Source organism: Odocoileus virginianus, chromosome 2 (assembly GCF_023699985.2).
Source record: "Odocoileus virginianus isolate 20LAN1187 ecotype Illinois chromosome 2, Ovbor_1.2, whole genome shotgun sequence".
Lineage (NCBI taxonomy): Eukaryota > Metazoa > Chordata > Mammalia > Artiodactyla > Cervidae > Odocoileus > Odocoileus virginianus.
This window is the reverse complement of record NC_069675.1, coordinates 96,139,299-96,159,555: the sequence shown is the minus strand read 5'-3', so window position 1 is coordinate 96,159,555 and position 20,257 is coordinate 96,139,299. Positions and strand designations below refer to the sequence as shown.

The window sequence follows — 20,257 nt, the reverse complement described above, 5'->3', positions numbered from 1 at the left end:
CGCAGGGCTGGCCAATGTCTCCCCTGAGCGGGCTGGTAAGGCCGGCTAGGAACCAAGGCAAGGGGAAAACTGCGGATTGGATTTCCCCAGAACCGGAGCTGGATCGCTTCCTTGAGCTTCTTTAGGAGAGAGAATTTAGCTCGCTCCTGGAAACCGAAGTATTTGGTGCCTCCACCGCCGCCCCTCACCCCCAACTTCCACCTTGACTCCAAGAAGCATAAATGTTAGAACGAGCGAAAAATAAACAAGTAGAGAGCGTCGACATATTGCTAACGAATTGTTTCTTTGGAGTATCAGGGAGCCCACTCATTAACAGCATTTTAAGAACCTTTCAGAGGCAAAGCATAATCATAGGTATTTGAGTGAGAAGGAATCTTTAATATTAAACTTAAACTTGTCCAGTGATGTATGTCAACTTTTTCTCAATAAAACTGGGTGGGTGGGGGCAGGGAGGGGACAGTAGAAGAAGATTACACGATCTAATTTCAGGGATGTACACACAATCACATGAAAACATGTTAGCCGAAACTGTTGAGTTTAGGTCTACAGAACTAGCCAATGACCCATACAACCAGATCCACACATGCCATAAGCCATTTTTATGCAACTAAAATGCACACTGGTCCCCTTCTTCACTCTCCACATCTCCCCAGAGCAATGCACCTGCCGGGATATACCCACTTCTAAGGGGATCCTCATCACACCTAATCTATACTATGGTCTATTCCGCTTTTCATAAACCACATTTTCATTTAATCCTTACTCTAGCCCAGTAACACAAGTAATGTTCTCCCCTGTATACAGATGAGGAAACCAAGTAAGATGTGAGTTACTCAAGATCACTGGCCTAATCATGTGACAATTTGAGCCCAGATTGATACTACTCCAAAGCCTTTTCTCTTGTACCATTCAATATCAAGTAACTGTTGCTCTAACGTTAGTTGATATTTTAGAAGTTGCTACTGATAGTAGGGGAAAACCAGTTGCATTATAGGTGTTGTATGTTCAGTTGTTGTGTATCTTAGAAATATTTCTGCTGGATTGGGAAATGGTGCTGATTTTATAGATACTGGCTTGTAAAAATAAGAGTTCCTTGGAGGTACTGAATGTGAAGCAAATTCAGAAGCAGAATTTATATTTAGATGTTAACTGGGTTAGCTTTGCTCTATCATGAAGTAGTCTGGCTGATGAACTTTGTCCTGGCTTATAGATCACTCTTCAAGCGTCAACACCCTCTTCCCTTTATTTACCCATCACCTTATCCTTACCATCACCCTAACGTTTCTCTTTGAAGATTTCACTTTTTATTCCTCTTCACGCTTTCATCATTTCCTACACATCTTCATTCTTCACTCTCTAGCTTAAAATTGACCAATCAAATCAGAACTCTAACCCACACTTCTTGAACTAATAAATCATTCACAAGCATTATTGAGCCCATGTGCCAAGCACTGTCCTAGATGCTGGGGTACAAATGAGGCGTGGGGGTGGAGAGACTCATCCTTGTCTCCCAGAGCAGACATGGGAGGGACAGGCAGTATATAAAATGAGTAACAATCCAAAGTGTAGGTCTCAATGCTGAAAATAAAATTTCTGGACCCCATATCCTTTCACTGTCAGTCCAACCCCTTCTCTCAAGGGTTGCTTTATGATCCATCCCTAGAGCTTAAGCCTACTGATCCACAGTTGCTAATAAGCTTTAATGAAGTCACTTTAATTATGTGAATGGCTTTCATTTATAAACAGGGGTCATATCAAACTTTACAAGGTTATCATGAGAATCAAATGGGACCTTATTTCCCATAAATATTGAGACTAACTATGCTTTCTGAAAGTCAAGGACAGAGGCCAGCAGCACTTGATTTAAAGGTTTATCCCTACTCACCATTTACTTTCTGCCATTTTCCAGTTTTAGGTGAAGTCCAGACTATAATACTTTTTTTCCAGAGATGCACTAGTGCTGTAGAATGATACTCTTAAGGACTTAAAACTAGAATCCAGAGCCCAGCAAATGCCTGACAGTCAGAAGTAAATAAATTTTAATAAATTGCCAAATTCAAATTGCCACGTTTGAATAAATCCCTTTAAGCTCATATATTCCACTAAGAGTGACATAATCCAGCCTAATTTTGTGCTCACGCTTATAAAGCAAAGCAACCTACACATTGCTAGAGGAATTCAGAACCAGTGTAAAAACTTCAGCTTTCTTTTTAAAAAAATACCTACTGAAATTACGCTTAACAAGGGCACCCTCTAGTGGGCCACAAAAAAAGTAGCTAATCACCAAAAAGATGTTTTGACTTACATGTTGGTATCTCCACTTAGTAGGTAACCAGTATTCAGGACATACTGAGTGAACAGCATGGGGTGGCAGCTTGGGAGACCAAGTGAGAAGGGCAAACATTCAGAACCCACTGACGGCCCTGATCAAAAGCAGCCCAGAGCAGGATGTAGGCTCCCGTCCTTCCCCTTCCCTTCAGGGACATACAACCTGGGACGTGTTCTTGGAAACAAGGGAGCAAACCTAAGGCTGCAATGCGGCCTGTAAGACACTCAGTTGTCTGCAGCCCCTCGAAACAGGCGACAGACTGAATAACGTTATAAAGACATACAACTTAACAAAAAAGAGCTGAGCTGCGTTTCCAAACTGTCATATGCTCCACGTTACCACTAAACTGTCCTAGGTTTAAATTTTACTAGGTGTTCTAGGTTTAAATTTAAAGGCCTCTGTCAGAAGAATTTCTATCTCCCAAGTCGTCCTTCACCTGTACTTAGCTCCCAAGTATTACACAGAATACAAGAACAGAAACGGTGATGCCACATGTATAAATTTAAAAAAAAAAAAAAAAAACAGCTCCCCAAATAGCACTCTCATATACTGTCTTTAAAAGAACTGTTTACCCCAAACCCAAATCAGGGCACCATGTTTAGAAAGTCATCTGAAAAAGAATGCATAGAAATTCTAGCCATTCTCAGTGAGACAGAACTTCAGTATCTTCTTTTTACCTTTCAACCCTGAATTATTCAAAAGTAAATGCACTGCTGCTTCAGTTATAGGAGGAAAAATTTTTCTTTTTCCATCTCTACCTTTCTTACTTTGTTTTCACATTTATCAGAACACCCAAAACATTCATTCTCTCTGTCCTCAATTAGTCAGCTTCTTACAGATCACCCTCAAAGGCAGAACAGATTAAGGTAGCCTGGAGGGGATGTACTTGCATCTGTCACTAGGAGGAACATGTAACAGGAAATGAGATTCCAACCAAGCAAAAGGCTGCTTGGTTGCTGTGTTCTCCCACTGACTCTTGGGTTCATTTTACCAGCTACACTCTTCAGTGTCATTCTCGCGCTGCAGAGGGGGGAATGGACCCAAAACAGACAACTGGGGGGATCAGGGAGGCTGCGTTTCATACAGGGGCAATTTCATGGGGCACTGTGCCTGGTGAGTTGACAGTGACTTATAAGACAAAAGATTCCCTGTATGATTCCAAAATAGAAGTCTATTTGGCTGGAACTCTGAATGCTTTTAAGGGCCTGAAACTACCCGAAGCACCGGAAGTCTGTGGGCAACTCAAGGGGTCAGCAGCAGTAATCACCTTCCCCCTCGCTTTGCCTTAAGACAGGAGAAAGCAGGTCTTTGGGGTAGAGGCAGCTCGATGTAGGTCCAGTGATGAATTTCCCGGTTCTTCACTGAGCTGCACGTGGAGACCGCCAATCAGATTCTCCACTTTCAAGGGCTGCTCTGCTTGGGTCCACACAGTCCTGGCCTTCAGAGGCTTCTTCTTACCCCTCCTGTTCCAAAAGCCTCTGGCGTGTTTCCATCACAATTTCCTCCATTATTTCTGGCTTTAAGATGTCTTTGATCTGAAAGAGAAAGGACAAAAGGTAATTTGTTCAATCAGTAAGCACACCATCAAGCTGACCCAAATATAGAAACCAGGCCTGGTTAACACGAGCCTTCTGTCTTCCTTTCGTTTATCAGAGGCTAAGTATTCCAAGAAAGGATCTGCTAGAACTAGCTTAATAAATCAGCAAGGTTCTCTGGGATATAGCTGACAAGAACAACAAAGCTATTACTCCAGCATTCACTAGAAAGGCAGCTAAGACTGGGCTGGCCAAGGTGAAGTCAGGGGGTCGGTCATAAAGCAGCCCCACCTGGCACCTCCAACTGCCCACAAACCCTTACATGGACATAGACATTGAGAATAGTATTAGCATCTCGGGGAAAGCTCTACCAGTCAACAAGGGTGTCCACCAGGTGAGTTCATACTGATGGACATGGTAAAGGTATGTCAGGGGGAGGTGGAGCGGATGACACGCCATACCTGCTCACAGATCGGCGAGAAGGGGAGCCCTGGTTGGCGTACCTGATGTGGAAGGGATGCTTCATAGCAGTACAGGATGCTGGTATCATACAGCATCATCCTCTGAGTTGCCAGTGAGACGATGCAGTTCCGGAGCCGGGAGATCACCTCTCGATCAGCAAGGGAGACCGGCTGCCAGGGGAGGCAAACAGAATCAAGACCAGAACAAGTGAACAGTTACAGCAGATCACAGGAATCATTTATAGCTGAGGTGGGATCACTCTGGGACTCCAAACCAAGCAAACTGCTGACTCCAAGGAAGATGAAAAAGGATGGCTCCCTCAGTGGCTTTTTGGCTGCTACCCTGCAGCTTTGCCATCTGGGCCAACAGAGATCAAAGTCGCTGATTTCATCTCTCCAGAACAAGAGAGGACAGCATGATGTTTGAGCAGCCTTCAATGGAAATGCAAACCAGCTCAAACTACAGCCACGCATCAGTGAGAAACGGAGAGCGCCCCACCAGCTGCAGAAGCGCAGTACCCGCTAAGTGCCTCTCCACCCCAATAGGGCAACCACGGCATGTGCTCACCTCAAGGTTTGCGATGAAGCCCCCTGCATCGTCTTCTTTGTGCTCGGGGGTTGGGTAGACCCAGATGAAGCCGTTGTTGCCCAGGATCACTGAGGCACCGCACGGCAGGTCGTGGAAGTGGGTCTTCTGCCGTTTCACCAGGGAAGGGGAGACCTGAACCAAAACGCCCTGACCTAGCTAAAAAAATATATATATCATACATTAAGTCACTGTAGGATCACCAGTGAGGTGCCTATAAAGCAGAGTACAGACTGTGTCCTAGGGAGGCTGGAATCAGGGTCCTTGCTGGTGATAACTGCCATGACACGCACATGCAAAATACTGACACTTTCCGGAGGCATGTGCCATTTACACATCCCAACAGAAGGTGACTTTCACTCTCTTCTCCACCATTTATTCTCCGTTGTGAGCGCCATCGTGTTCTGATCCAGGGCTGGTGTGACGACTGAGAGAAGGTGGAGGCAATGAGGATGTAGGCTTGAGCCTCTTGAGGGCCAAGGAGCACTGCCCTGCTCCACCTTAACCCCAACCGCCTGTCCTGCCCACGAGATACGCCACTGGAGAAGGGGACTGGCCTTCCAGGGGACTGGGCGCAAACACATCCCTGATCCTGGCAGGTGAGCTCAAGGCCACATCCCACAGAAGGGGCGTCTGCTACAGGCCCCGGGCCCACAAAGGTCAGCACAGGCAGTGCGCCTGCCTCCTCTCCTGATCCAAGGGCGCGGCTGACTGCAGCCACTCCACTGACCAGCGAGGTTTCTTTTCCACTCAGAAAATGAGAAAGTTCACCCAGACAAAGCCGAGACTAATGAGTCATCATTTGTTTGGGAAAACATGCTGTCATTACAAAAATAAATAGCCTCAATAATGTCTGTCACCTTATAGCAAGAAAAGCAACAAAATTTCCTTTAGAGGCTCAAGTGAGAAGCCCATCTTTCCTAAGAATAATATCCATTCTCTCGACCGGACGTTTGTCCAAGGGCCGGGGGCCATCATGTTTCATCAGTCCATGAGCTCCCTTGGCTGCAGCTCAGCACTGAGGCCATGCAAAGCCACCACACCCCTTGGGAGAAAGTGGAGACAGCCACGGGGCTGGGGCCCAGGCTCATAGGGGCTCTTCTGCCAGAACAATCTCCTCCGCAGAAAAAGGGTGAGGGTTGTCGTCCTTTATGATGCTACCAGCCCACAACCATGTGAGTCAGCATGTGCAATGCCAGCCTATTAACACTTAACTTCCAGGTGCTTCAGGCCAGAATTCCAGAGACAGCTGGAGACCGAGAAATGGATGTGAAGTCTCACTCATCCAATGAGAACACTCAGAGCCCAACTTACTTTTCCGTATTTGAGACTCCTTGTGTGCAGAGAGACAGCTCCATCAGAGAACACTGCCTGGACCTCAGCCTGGCCGGTGATGAAGGAACAAACACTTTGTCATCGCCTGTATTCCTGGTTCCCTCTCCATCCTCATGTCTGTGTCCACCAGGCCCGCCTGCAGCTGTAGATGGACTCGGAGGTCACATTGCTGTGACCTAACCTCTCCCCCTTGGCTGTCATGAATATCCTGACACGAACACCACCTTTTCTCCTTCCTGGGATGAAAGTTAACATCACCAGGAAACTTTGAGCTGGCTTCAAGCATGAGCCACCATAAGTTACAAGACCGCAAAACACGAGAGGGTCGGCCCAGCCGACCCGGCCAGGCTGAGCAGCAGCAGGTCTGAACAAGAGCTGGAAGGTCAGCTGGGCTGAGGAGAGGGGTAGGGAGGGGTAAACTAGGAATCTCAGAGTAACATATACACACTGCTATGTATAAGCAGATAAACAAGAACCTTTTGTCTAGCACAGTAACTCTACTCAATATTTTGTAATAATCTATATAGGAAAAGAATGTCAAAAAGAACACACATGTACTTATATATGTCTGTGTGTGTAACTGACTCACTCTGCTATACGCGTAAAACTAATGCGAGCATGCGCGCTCAGTCTCTTCGCAACCCCCAGACTGTAGCCCACCAGGCTCCTCTGTCCATGATATTCTCCAGGCACGAATACTGGTGTGGGTAGCCACTGACTTCTCCAGGGGATCTTCCCAACCCAAGGACTGAATGCCCGTCTCTTATGTCTCCTACATTAGCAGGTAAGTTCTTTACCACTAGCACCACCTGGGAAGTGCCCAAAACTAACTATACTTCAATTTTAAAAAAATGTTTTTTTAATGTAAAAAGAAAAGAGAGAGAGAGAGAGGCTGCATGAGAGCCCTTTGCTCTTGGTCAAGGACTCAGATCCCTGCCAGGATTACAGGTTTCTCCTGTGAGAGATCTATAATTTAAGCCCCATTTCCCAGCTCCACAGCAAACATTAAGATGCTGGAATACAAGGTGAAGGATACACTGATAAGGTCCCCTTCTTGCAAGAAACCTCTCATCGCCAGCTCATCTTCTGCAGATCTTCGCCTCTGAAACACACAAGAAGGCCATGTTAGGTAGTCAGACCCTAAACGAAGATTTCTATCTCTTCTTTCTCTTTCTCCCAAGACCACTGAAGGCAGCCACCGTGTGCACATACCAGGGTAGGTAACCTGTGCCACTCAAAGAAGAAAAAGCCATGACTACTACTCTGTCTTATAGACGTTCCCGCGGCTCCTCTTCTTTGAATAACATTCAGAATCCTTATGTGATGTGCCAAACCCCAATCGAGCCTACCTACTTGCCATGGCAGCTCGCCACGCTCCAGTAAGACCGGCTACCTCCAGGTTAACTGTATCTTTGCTCACACGTTTCCATTTATCTCAGATTCCTGAACTCACTGTTAAAATTCTAGCCATCCTTCAAGGATAGGATCAACTTCAACGTTCATTTTTCCTATAAGCTTCTCGCGGCGAACTTAATCATGCCTTTTGTACAATCACACACTTGTTTACTCTTGGACTGCCGGGTATTTAGACCAGTTATCTCATATTCCCTGCTAGTCTAAGCTCTTTTAGGAACTGAATTGTGCCTCCTGGATCTTGGTGTTCTCCAGAGAGCCAAGCACCATGAGCCTCTCTGTAAATAGATGTTGGCCTGAAGATAAGGCTGAATCACAGCATTTTACAAAAGGAAGCAGCTAAGGTACTATGGTTGTCTGGAATAACCAAATGTCATTCGATTCATGTAAAGCTGATTTGTAAAGTTTTTCAAGCGAGACCTTCAGTGAGCAGAACTGATACACCCAGAAAAGGAAAATTATTAGCACCAAGCATCTGAGAGAGCGCCTCTCAACTCTCCTTTGGGATCTTCCCACAGACATCCCAGATTCTACCACATACCAACTGCTGCCTGAGTTGGGAGGCCTGGGCCAAGTGAAAAGCCTATATGGATATCCAGACACCAAACTTCACAGGAGACAAACAGGAGTACAAGTGGCAAGCTCAGTATAAAGCAAAGCTCTCTGATGGAACAAGGGATCCCAGCACTCTGGCCAGCAATACACAGTCCCATACACTATACACAGTCCCAGCTGGAGATCCTTACCAGCTCTCCTCCAGGAAGGTTCATGGATGAGAGAAGCAAGACTGAATCCAGCCTAGAGTTGGTCTCCACCTTCCACCTCTTCTGTTGAACCTACAAAACAAAGGAATCCCACACCTGGACACATACTCCAGAGGCCAAAGCTCACACTATAAATGACCAATAACCCCCGATCAGACAAACCACTTACATCGAATTGTTTACAAACAAACCATTTACATCAAACTGTTTACAAACAAACTGTTTACATCAAGGTCACATAAGAGACAAACACAGTGAATCCTTCTTTCGTGTAACTGGGTGTAATAGGACGACTATCTCATTCATTAGATCACCAGCTCACTTTTACTTTGTAAAAATGAATCTGATAAGACTTTACCTCTGTGATTCTCCCCACTACAATGTCTCCCACTTCACCATTATATCTGAAAGAAAAAGCAGAAGGTCCTCCATCAGTGAAAAGACTCTATGCCAAGACCAAGTACCATTTGAGATTTCAGTTAAACAGCACGCAGGCCTGGATCAGGCACCACATTTGGTAAATTCACATAATCATGCTGTTTGAACTTAGTTTCAGGAACTGACAACTTCCAACATTCCTATGCATGTAAAGTCTCCATCAACTATTCTTACATCATTTATTGCAAGGAGTTCATTAAGTCTGATACCCCTTATTTTGTTAATTGTATGAAAAATGGATACGCATGGGATATTTTCTGGTGGGGTCTGGAACACAGATGAGTTCCGCATCAGCCAGAGGAGGAGAAAGGAAACAGCCAGGATACCACCCAAACCAGTCTACTCACATCTCCCCCACCCACTGGCTGCATGTCTCGGACCCCTTTGCTAATTCCTCCTCCCAACTCTAATGATGAATTAGACCCTCCATGCTGAAGGCTAAGTCCTTGGGCCTCTTCTCTTTCCAGCCCACACTCACTTTGTGAGCTTATCCAGTTTGATGGCTTTAAATATTACCGATGAGTCCACCACTCTCCTGAATTCAGGCTCTAGCTCTAGTCAACTGTTGGCTACCCAGCACCTTCACTTACGTGACTAACAGAAATCTCTATAAGTTACAAACCTCAAACAAAGCTTTCTAGCAGCCCCTTCAATTCCACTATAGCAAATGGATCCTCTCCCAGTTGTCACTGGCCCAGGAAATAGCAACTCCACCCCTCCAGTTGCTCAAGCCACAATCCTCAGTCTTTCGAGGAACCCTGCGTCTCTCCCTCCTCCCCTCTCTCTCCTGCTCCAGGACAAGTCCAGCAGCAGATTCTAGTACCTCCACCTTACCAATATAGGCAGAAAATAAAAAGCATCCCAAAGGAAGAAGTAAAACTCTCTCTTCTCACAGACATAGTCCTACATGTAGAAAATCCCACATACAAAATCCTACAGCTTTTCATGGTAAATACACTCAGAACACAAAACACATGCAGAATTGATCACTATTCCCCACTTCTATAGCTATCACCTTAGTCCAAGCCACCATCAATTGAGACGATGAAAACAGAGCAGGAATCTTTCTCCCTAAGCCTGCCCCACCCCCACCCCCAACAGCAGCCAGAGTGATCTCATTAAACAGAAGTCAGATCATGTCCCTCTTCTGCTCCGACTGCTCCAGGGCCTTCCTAGACTGCACAAAGTGGAAGTCAGAAACGTTTATCGTGGCTGCAGGGCATGCAACGGCCTACCTCAGCTCTCTGCATCCGCTCCTACTACTCGGCTGCTCACTCTGTTCCAACCCCACTGGCTTATGTTCTGGGGCTAAACTTTATTGAGCCCTTCGAGGCAGGAGACTCTCTGTATAAAGTACTTTATACACACTATTTCAGTGAATTCCAATGAAAATCCTACCCAGGAAGTCATGCAAGGTCTCATTTTGGAGAAGAGGGAACCAAAGTTTGAAGAGGTCAGACATCATAGGGAAACCTTTGAAGCCTGGCCTTACCTATAGTCATTTATACCCTTCCTACAGTCATGTTCCCGAAATCCCAGACCTAAAGAACGACAGGGCAGGCAGGGCTGGGGGTAGGGGGTATGTCTTGGCCTATAAGACCTGGCTATGCAACTCAGATGCCACAAAATACACACCTTTTGTTCTCACCTGGTTTTCAAAGCTTTTACACAGATCAACTTGTTTACTCTCTCCACAGAGCCAGCCACAGATGCAATGAGCTTCTCTTCCCCCATATAGGTTCCATGGCCCCTGTTGCAACAGGAAGATACAAAGGATACCAGGGTAATACTTGAGGTGACCTCTCGCAGCCAGAACAATGTGTTCCGCAAACCTGATTCCTCCTTCCTTAAAGACAGGCTTTTGTGCTGATTGCCACCCCTGCCTAAATACTCCTTCTTTAGAGTCCTACGTGGCCATCTCCTTCATTGTACTCAAGTCGACTCATATGGCACTTTCTCCACCAGGCTTTCCTCATCTCCCATTTGTAACAGTCACCCACCCTATGGCTGCCACCCCCACCATATTTCCAACTTATGCTCCACTTACCCGGTTTGACGTCTTAATTTTTTTCTACTGGATTTACCAGTAAACATTCTGAATAACTTGTTTGTTGTGCTTATTTCTCATCTGTCTCTCTCAGAACATAAAGTCCACCAGAACAGAGATTTCCTCTTTGTTCAGTTTATACTCCAACCACAAATGATATTTATTGACTGCATGAATACAGGACTGAATCTTAAAATTTCCTGGGCTCCAATAATGCCAAACTAAGAGGTTAAAGGTCAATGGAATAGATGCTGTACCTCTCCCATATGCATACGCGGCGGCGGGGGGTGGCGGGGGTGGACAGGGGCAGGCTGAGATACCACTCCTGTTGACCCCTATGATGGTGACAGAACGGTGACTTCTGTTTCTTTTCCTAATCATTACCCCCCATGTAATCCTCGGGCTTCCCTGGTGCTCAGACACTACAGCACCTGCCTGCAATGCAAGAGACCCGGGTTGGTGGTGAAGATCCCCTGAAGAAGGAAATACTGGATCCCCACTCCAGTATTCTTGCCCGGAGAATTCCATGGACAGAGGAACCTAGCAGGCTACAGTCCACGGGGTCGCAAAGGGTCGGACATGACTGAGCGACTCACTTTTCCACACTTTCACTTTCATGGAATCCTCACCACTCTCTGGAATAGTTAGTTGTTATCACTATTTTACAGACGAGGAAATTGACCTCGGAGAAGTGATACAGCTAACATTATGATGGCAGCAGGACTGGAACCCCAGCTGCCCTTAAGTTGAAGTCTGCCCTCAGACTCAAAGTTATCTATTCTGGTGCATGTACCATAATTTATTTGCATGCCCCCTAAGCCCAAACAATGACTCCTTCCAAAATCGTGCCCCTGGCTAGGAGATGGAATGCTGAGGGCTAAGTGGACGAAGTAAAAAACGCCCACCACCCCTTCCGCCGAAACCTGTGAAGAGGCCCCAGCTCCAGGTTCAATGAGGAAGGCTCAAAATCGGGGCCTAGACACAGGATCCACGAGTCACGGCTACCAGTGATCGGGACATGAAGGTTTTGGTGAAGCTGAGGCAGCTGCAGACGGGGACATACAAGATGCAGGGCGTAGGAAGTCCGCAGCCTCGAAAACGAGGCAACTGAGATGCTCAGCTCACGCGCCCCGGGTACCGCGGACACTTGGATGCAGAACACAGGCCCAGGTTTCACGTGGAGAGAGAGCAATGCAGCCGACCCTTGCTGCCCAAAGTCCCCCACGCCCCCACGTACCGCATGAAGCCTGTGTCCGTGGTGATCGTGTCCCCTGGCACCACCAGGTGTTTTTTACTCTCGCGACCTAGACTCTCGCTAAGAGGCTTCCGAGCGACGGGAAGCCGCATCTCCAACGCCATCTTGGCGCCAATGACTCGCGCAGGCGCAGCCCCACGCGGAGGCACGCTTTCCGTCTCCGCAATTCCCAATTGTCGCTCGTAGGGGCGGGGCCTCAGAGCAACCGCCAATGAAACTCACGGTCTGGCCTCCATGTTGGCTATTGGCAACCATTAGGTTAGCACGAAGGGAAGGAAGGAGTCAAGTTGCCATTTTTACTATTGGCAAGGCTGCTCTTGTCAAATAAAATCTCAGGTTGCATAGCGTTTGACTTTTCAGCAAAACTCTTGTGCTCACCCCACTTACTGTTTTCCAGGCTTAGAAATAATTGTGAAATGGGCCTCTGAGTTTCTTTCCAATTCAAAGCTGCTGAAATCTCATTTATTTGGGTATGCGTTTGCCCAGGAGGATCAAGAGGAGAAAACACTATTTGGAAAGAGTCTCTTTTCGTACTGTTACTAGTAGCCCCTGTATTCTACATTACTGCCACCTCGTGGGTGCTAGTTCAGCACCAACCATCACCTACACCCCCAAACAGTGCTACAGGTGCTGTTTCCATTCTTTCTTAAGCAAGCTGATTTCCCTAGTATTTCTTTTGGAAAAAGCAAGAAACCGTTTAAGAACACATTTAAATCTTGCCAAGCGGGTTTGTTTTGACAGGGAGGACAAATGGACACAATACAAAGATCTTTGCTTGTATTTACTCACACAGCGAAATGAGGCAGGAGCTGTCCTAAGAGTTCAGTGATGAACGGATAGATGGATATGTGGCTTTATCTAGGTGTCAGAAGTATTTTGCTTATCCCTCTCCCCAGTTCCTACACTCTCCCTCACCCTTGCCCTGCATGCTTTATAGCATTCACAACAGACTGAGTTTCACCCTCAGGGAATTGGAGGTGATAATTCTTCATGCAGGCTTCCCAGGTGGCGCTGGTGGTAAAGAACCTGCCTGCCAATGCAGGAGACAGGAGACTCGAGTTCAACCCCTGGGTCGGGAAGATCCCCTGGAGGAGAGCATGGCAACCCACTTCAGTATTCTTACTTGGAGAATCCCATGGACAGAGGAGCCTGGTGGGCTGCAGTCCGTGGAGTTGCAAAGAGTCAGGCAAGACTGACGTGACTTAGCATGGCACAGCCCAGCACAGTTCTTCATGCACAGGGATTCTAAAGAGGATAGAATGAAATAACTTGCATCAGCACCGTTCACTGAGATCAGTAAATCAAGTCTGCTTTCTCCTGAAGATTCATGAGACCAATAGCCTGGTAAATCTTTAAAAGGATAGAATTTCTTTCACCTAAGCATGGATACTCAGTTCAGTTCAGTCGCTCAGTCGTGTCCGACTCTTTGGGACCCCATGGACTGCAGCACGCCAGGCCTCCTTGTCCATTACCAACTCTCAGAGTTTGCTCAAACTCATGTCCATTGAGTCCGTGATGTCATCCAACCATCTCATGAGACAGAGGACAGAGGACAAGGGGCTAGAGCCAAGAAAAGTATGAGAAAGTGTGCATCTGTGGAGTCTGCTCTCTACCAGAAGAGGGCAGTGGTGTCCTTTGAACCAGCATAGCTCAGTCAGGCTGCCAAGCCTGGGAGTGCCTCTAGACCAAGTTAAAGCCTTGGGTTTTAGTTTTATGCTGGATTGGACAGAGGAGCCTAGTAGGCTGCAGTCCATGGGGTCGCTAAGAGTTAGACACGACTGAGAGACTTCACTTTCACTTTTCCTTTCATGCACTGGAGAAGGAAATGGCAACCCACTCCAATGTTCTTGCCTGGAGAATCCCAGGGACGGGGAAGCCTGGTGGGCTGCCGTCTATGGGATCGCACAGAGTTGGACATGACTGAAGCGACTTAGCAGCAGCAGCAGCAGCAGTCTTGACACTATCCAGTTTCAAGGAAGGATTGTCATAATCATAACCCCTCCCGTTCTCATGGCACTTATGCTTACGGAGCCTTTCACAATATTGGGATTATGGATCTGTCTTAGTATAGTGGCAGATTCAGTGTCTGGTCCAGATAGGGGGTCCCTGTGACCCCTGCACAGTGGAAGGGGCCAGGGAGCTCTCTGGGGTCTCTTTTATAAGGCACCAATCCCATTCAGGAAGGCTCCACCTTCATGACCTAATCATCTGCCAAAGACCTCACCTCCTACTACCATCACCTTGGGGTTAAGATTTCAAGATATGAATTTGGGGTGGACATAAACATTCAGTCCACTGCAGGTACCTTTTTAAAGAGGAGGAAACTGAGGCCCCCAAAGGAATAGAATTCACACAGCAGTTGGTGGCAGGGCCATGTTCCTTCTGACTGCACCCGCTTCACCCTAGAGACTGCACATCCTGAAAGTCTGGCACTTTGCATTAAGCAAATGTTATGTTATTGGAATTCCCTGGTGGCCCCAGTAGTTAAGACTCTGTGCTTCCAGTGCCAGGGTCCCAGGTTTGCCCTCTTGTTGGGAACCTGAGAGTCCATAAGCCACTTGGTGCAGCCAAAACAAAGACAAGAAAATACTATGTTTTAAATTCCTCACAGTCAGTTCATCTTGGAGGTAGGCATTACAACCCTTGATGGACAACTTTGCATCACATCCCCAAGAGGCTTGTTAGGAATACTGACTCTTGAGCCCAGATTTAAGCACTGGGGTTCTGTAGGAGGGGTCCAGAAGTCTGTGAGTAGGTGTGTGAACTCCCAGAGTGATACTAATTGCTGAATGGGTCTAACATTCACCATTTCCTCCCCCACCCATCTACCTCCCCATCTGTGCGGCACCAGGGCCATCACGCCAAGCCGATGGCATCACCACCTGACCCAGTTCCTTGATTCTACCTTTTCCATGCCTACACCCAATTTCCATACAGCAGCCAGAGGTAGCTGAACTCATCTACAAAGCAGAAACAGACTCACAGACCGACAGAACAGACTTGTGGTTGCCAGGCGGATAGGGGAGGGAGGGATTGAGAGTTGAGGATTAACAGATGCAAACTAGTATATATGGATAAACAACAAGGTCCTACTATATAGCACACGGAACTATATTCAGTATCCTGTGATAAACCATAAAGTGAAAGTAACCCAGTTGTGTCTGACTCTTTGCAGCTCCATGGACTTTACAGTCCATGGAGTTCTCCAGGCCAGAATACTGGAGTGGGTTGCCATTTCCTTCTCCAGGGGATCTTCCCAACCCAGGGATTGAACCCAGGTCTCCCGCACTGCAGGCGGATTCTTTACCAGCTGAGCCACCAGGGGAGCCTGATGAACCATAATGGAAAAGAATATTTTTTAAAAAGAATGTATACAAAAGTAAAGAAAAAATAAAAAATAAAATTATTTTATGGCAATGTGACTAAATAATTAGTTAAATTTTAAAAGAATGCATATATACACATACATGTATTAAACTGTATATGTTCATATATATATGTATCTATAACTGAATGGGGCTTACCAGGTGGCACAGTGGTAAACAATCTGCCTGCCAATGCAGGAGACACAGTTTCAACCCCTGGGTCAGGACGATCCCCTGGAATAGGAAATGGTACCCCACTGCAGTATTCTCGCCTGAAAAATCCCATGGACGGAGGAGCCTGGTGGGCTACAGTCCGTGGGGTTGCAAAGAATTGGACACGACTGAGCGACTGAGCACACATAACTGAATCACTTTGCTGTACAACAGAAATTAACACAGCGTAATAAACCACCTACACTTCAATACAACGTGTAACTAAAAATGAAACAAACAAAATGAGCAAGATACATAAAGCAAAAAAAAAAAAAAAACACAAAGTTCCCTGTATAGCACAGGGAACTATATTTAATATCATGTAATAAACCATACCAGCGCTTCACTGGTAGCTCAAATGGTAAAAGAATCTGCCTGCAATGCAGGAGACCTGGGTTCAATCCCTGGGTTGGGAAGATCCTCTGCAGAAGGAAATGGCAACCCACTCCAGTATGCTTGCCTGGAGAATCCCATGGCCAGAGGGGCCTTGTGGGCTACAGTCCACAGTATGGGGTCGCAAAGAGTCCGACACAACTGAGTGCCTGTCACTTTTTAAAAAATAAACCATAATGGCAAAGGGTAAAAATAATTAATTCTTTTAGGATATTCAAAAACAAAATAAGAAATAAAAACAGATCAGATTAAATCACTTTCTTGCTTAGAACACTTCTGGCAGCTTCCCTGTTCCTAGGAATAAAATCCAGATTCATCTCTGCCTGATTCTGCCCATCTGCGACCGAACCTGCTCCCTTACCCAGTACACAGCCAGAGGAGATGGCACCAAGGACGTGTGTGTTTTTGGCGCTGTCTGCGTGGAATGCTCTTCCCTCCAGGTCTTCATGTAGCTCCTCCTCAGTTGGATCTCAGCTCATATATCACCTCCTCAGAGAAGCCTTCCTGACCACCTTACCTAGACTAATCCTGTTTTTATCACTTGATACTGTTTTATTTCTTGTCACTAAATTTTCCCCTGGTTAGGGAACTAGATCCCACATGCCATGCAGAGCAGACACAAGATGAAAAAAAGAAAAACAAACCCAGGTACTCTTAGAACAGCACTCGGCCAATATCTGTGGAACGAATGAACTTATTCCACAAGCATTTCTGGAGCGTTTCTACCCCAGGCATCAGGGCGTTTGGTCAGGAGCTCAGGGATCGGAGGTGGGGGGTTAAGGGGAGGACAGAAAAGACGTCCTGACAGCACTGGTGTTCGAATGAGCCTTGAAGGCAAGGAACTATTGACGCTGAAGAGTTTGGTTGAGGGGGACAGAGAACTCTGAATGAAAGTAAGGAGATCTGGAAAAGTGTGAAAACAGAGCAGCAGGAACCCTCTAGCCCTGAGCTCTTTGGAAGCATGGAGTCCTAACCACTGGACCGCCAGGGAATTCCTCTCCATCCACCCCACCATCCCCAGAACTTTTGCAGTCAGAGATGTACACAAAAATTTCCACCCAAGGACCTCATGTTTTGAGGACAGCCTCTCCTCAAAACATTAGAAACAGTTTTGATGCCTGTGACAGCTTTTAAGCATGTCCACAAATTTTAAGAATGGCAGTCTGTGCCTTTTTGTCTTGCATCTGGGCAGGCTTGTGACTAAGGCAGCTGTCCATCACCTTGATAGCGCAAGTCAGAAGTGCCTCTATAGGACTCTGAAGACTGATCGGAACAGACCAGGTAGCCTGGTTCTCCTACAACACCCGCCCTTGAAGCCCTGAGCCAACATGCATGAAGTTTGACTTCCCCAAGGCAGCCGTGCCATGGGAAGCAGTCAGGACGGGTGCTAACAAGCCATTGTCCTTAATCTGTCCCACCCCGTCATGGCCATGCAGCCTAGCAGACCAGCCCCAAGCTGGGAAGGAAGCCGAAAGCTTAGAATATCTGTTCCTCCATTTCAGGAGCTCCGAGGATAATGGCTAATGGAAAGGGCAGGAGATGGGGTGATGGACAGCTACATTAGATGCCCCTGGGGGATGCCCAGTGAGGTGGGTGGTAGAAGCAGCCACAACCCTTCACTCCACCAAAGGCATCCTTGTGTTAGCAATGGTTTCCATTTACTGAGTTCCTTCTACATGCCAGATCCCAAGCCATGTATTTCACTTACATCCATTATCTTACTTAGTCCTCACAATATCCTTAGGAGCGAAGCATCACCCCATTTTTCATTTGAGTAAGTTGAGACACATAGACATTAATTCACTTGTCCAAGGTCACACAGCTAGTGAAAGGCCAAGTAGGGTTTCAAACACAGACCAGTGACCTCTATCTAGAACTCTCTATACCCAGAGGTCTTGAACCATGCAGTAAAAAAAGACATGAAAGTCATCTTGATTGGAAAATAAGAAATAAAACTGCCTTATTCACAGATAACATGACCATGTACATAGAAGTCCTAAGGAATCTAACCCCCCAAAGCTACAAGAATGAATAAGTGAGTTTTCTAAGATTAAGGCTACAAGGTCAATTTATAGTGCTGTCTGTACCGCATGCCTACAGGATACGCAGCAAGCCCTTCTGATTGAATCTACAAACTGACTGGTAGGTGGCGGGGCCTTCTGGTCGTGAGCATGGCTTCTGGGGTCAGTTGCCATGGTGAAACCTGCTCTGCCACTCACTGGCTAAGTGACATGTGTAAATGACTTCCTCTATGCCTCAGATTTCTCACAATTCAGATGGACATTTGGAGGAAAAAAATGGCAACCCACTCCAATATTCTTGCTTGGAAAAGCCCATGGACAGAGGAACCTGGTAGGCTACAGTCCTTGGGGTCACAAAGAGCCGGACATGACTGAGCAACTTCACTTTCACTTTTCACTTTTTGATGCCTCAGATTTCTCATAATTCAGATGGATGTTAACAGAGCATCGGAAGGGGGACAACAAAGAAAAAAGAGCATCAAGTTCACGGATTTATGGGGAGGAGTCCCGAAATGCATGCGTATACATCCCTAAACTCAAAAATTACTCTAGCTGTATTTGTGTGCTTTTGTTGGGAGGAGGGGGACGTGCAGTCTTGGGAAAGGAGCCTGAGGCCCCTGCTGGAAAAGTGAACAAACTGAGATTAAGCTTTGAGTATCAAGCCTCAGTGAGTGAGTGAAAGTCGCTCAGTCGTGTCCAAGTCTTTGGGACACGATTCTTTGGGACACAACTCTTTGGGACTGTATAGCCCATGGAATTCTCCAGGCCAGAATACTGGAATGGGTAGCCTTTCCCTTCTCCAGGGGATCTTCCCGACCCAGGATCGAACCCAGGTCTCCCACATTGCAGGCGGATTCTTCACCAGCTGAGCCACAAGGGAAGCCCCCACCGGTATGCAGTCCTTCCAGTGGCCAATGCCTCTCTGCCCAACCTGTTATCTCCAGTGCCAGCAACACTTTGGGGGCAACACCGGCACTTTAATTCTGCAATTACAACCTGCTGCCACCAGGTGGGTTCTGGAGCAGGGGCTGTTGCCCTTCAGATCTGCCGGTTGGAGCTTCATAAAATTCCCTACAGAAAGCAATTTAGATTTTTGATCAAGGGCGGGCCCACTGACTTTTATGAAGTCTGACACTGTGTTGCAGTGAGAGGAGGGTAAGACTACGGGCCACAAGAGGCATCAGAAAATGTCTAGTGAGGAATCAAAAGAGAAGCAAGATTTGTAATGGGATGAAGAGGAGGAGTATGAAGCGTGATGTCCCCCACTGGCCCCAAAGACCTGCAAGTGAATAACTTGCAGGACCTTCAAGTGTACGTCTCTGCCTGTGCCCCTACATGCCAGGGTGCGAGATCAGTCCCCCGAAGTATGGGGTCTTTGGGAATACATGAAGCTCCAAATGGGAATGGCCTGTATGTACATGTGAATTCCAGCATCTTCAGGGTGTGTGTGTGTGTGTGTGTGTGTGTGTGCACAGCTAGAATGCACAGAGAGGTGGGCCTGAGGGATGCCAGTGGGTTGGAAGGGTGACAGCCTCACAGCTGTTACGTGTGAACTCACACTTCCCAGTTTGTGCACCCCCTCCTGGCCAGGAGGTCCTGGAGGAGAGTCGGGGCCTGGCCCTTCACTGATGGCCTCCCTGCTCTTTGTTCTTCCTGAAGGAGTGTCCGGAAATGAGCACCAGAGCATTTGGAAATTCTAGGCATTGGGAGGGTATTTCTTGTCCATCTTGGTCCACCTGCCTGGGCTGCATGGATTCCTTCAAACTGTCCATGAAAATTTTTTAAAAAGCAGCAGCAAAGATTTGGGGGCAGTAAGAAAACAAGACACTGATATTTGAGAGTCAGCTGGAAACCAGGAGGAATCTGCCCAGCGCCTTGTGAGCTTTGACTGCTTTATACTGCGGCCTTCTCTTTGGTGAGCTGACACCCCAGCTGCGACAAGGATGGTTATTTTCAAAACCAGTGGGTGAAACAACTCTTCCTGCCCGTTCTCCAACTTCTGGACATTTTCCACATTTCCCTTTCGTGCAGACAAAAGATCGACCCATTCAGATGCTAAGTGATAAATGTTCCAAGTAAGTTTTATTTTAGAATACAAGAGA

The 20,257-nt window shown here is 46.8% G+C and overlaps 1 protein-coding gene across 2 annotated transcripts; it reads right to left on the bottom strand.

Annotated features, from left to right (window-relative positions):
- Positions 1-264: 264 nt before the first annotated feature.
- Positions 265-12,296, bottom strand: EXOSC2 (exosome component 2). 2 transcript variants are annotated; one of them, XM_070454703.1, is made up of 10 exons: positions 12,146-12,234; positions 11,166-11,343; positions 10,510-10,611; positions 8,782-8,827; positions 8,406-8,495; positions 7,283-7,348; positions 6,226-6,294; positions 4,894-5,070; positions 4,368-4,496; positions 265-3,864 (listed from the first exon to the last, which is right to left on the bottom strand). In XM_070454703.1, the coding sequence occupies exons 3-10, from the start codon at positions 10,593-10,595 to the stop codon at positions 3,784-3,786; spliced, it is 744 nt and encodes a 247-aa protein (XP_070310804.1). In that variant the 5' UTR covers positions 10,596-10,611; positions 11,166-11,343; positions 12,146-12,234; the 3' UTR covers positions 265-3,783. The 2 variants fall into 2 exon arrangements, with proteins under 2 accessions (XP_070310804.1, XP_020731245.1); XM_020875586.2 differs by lacking the exon at positions 11,166-11,343 and having other exon boundaries at positions 12,146-12,296.
- Positions 12,297-20,257: the final 7,961 nt, after the last annotated feature.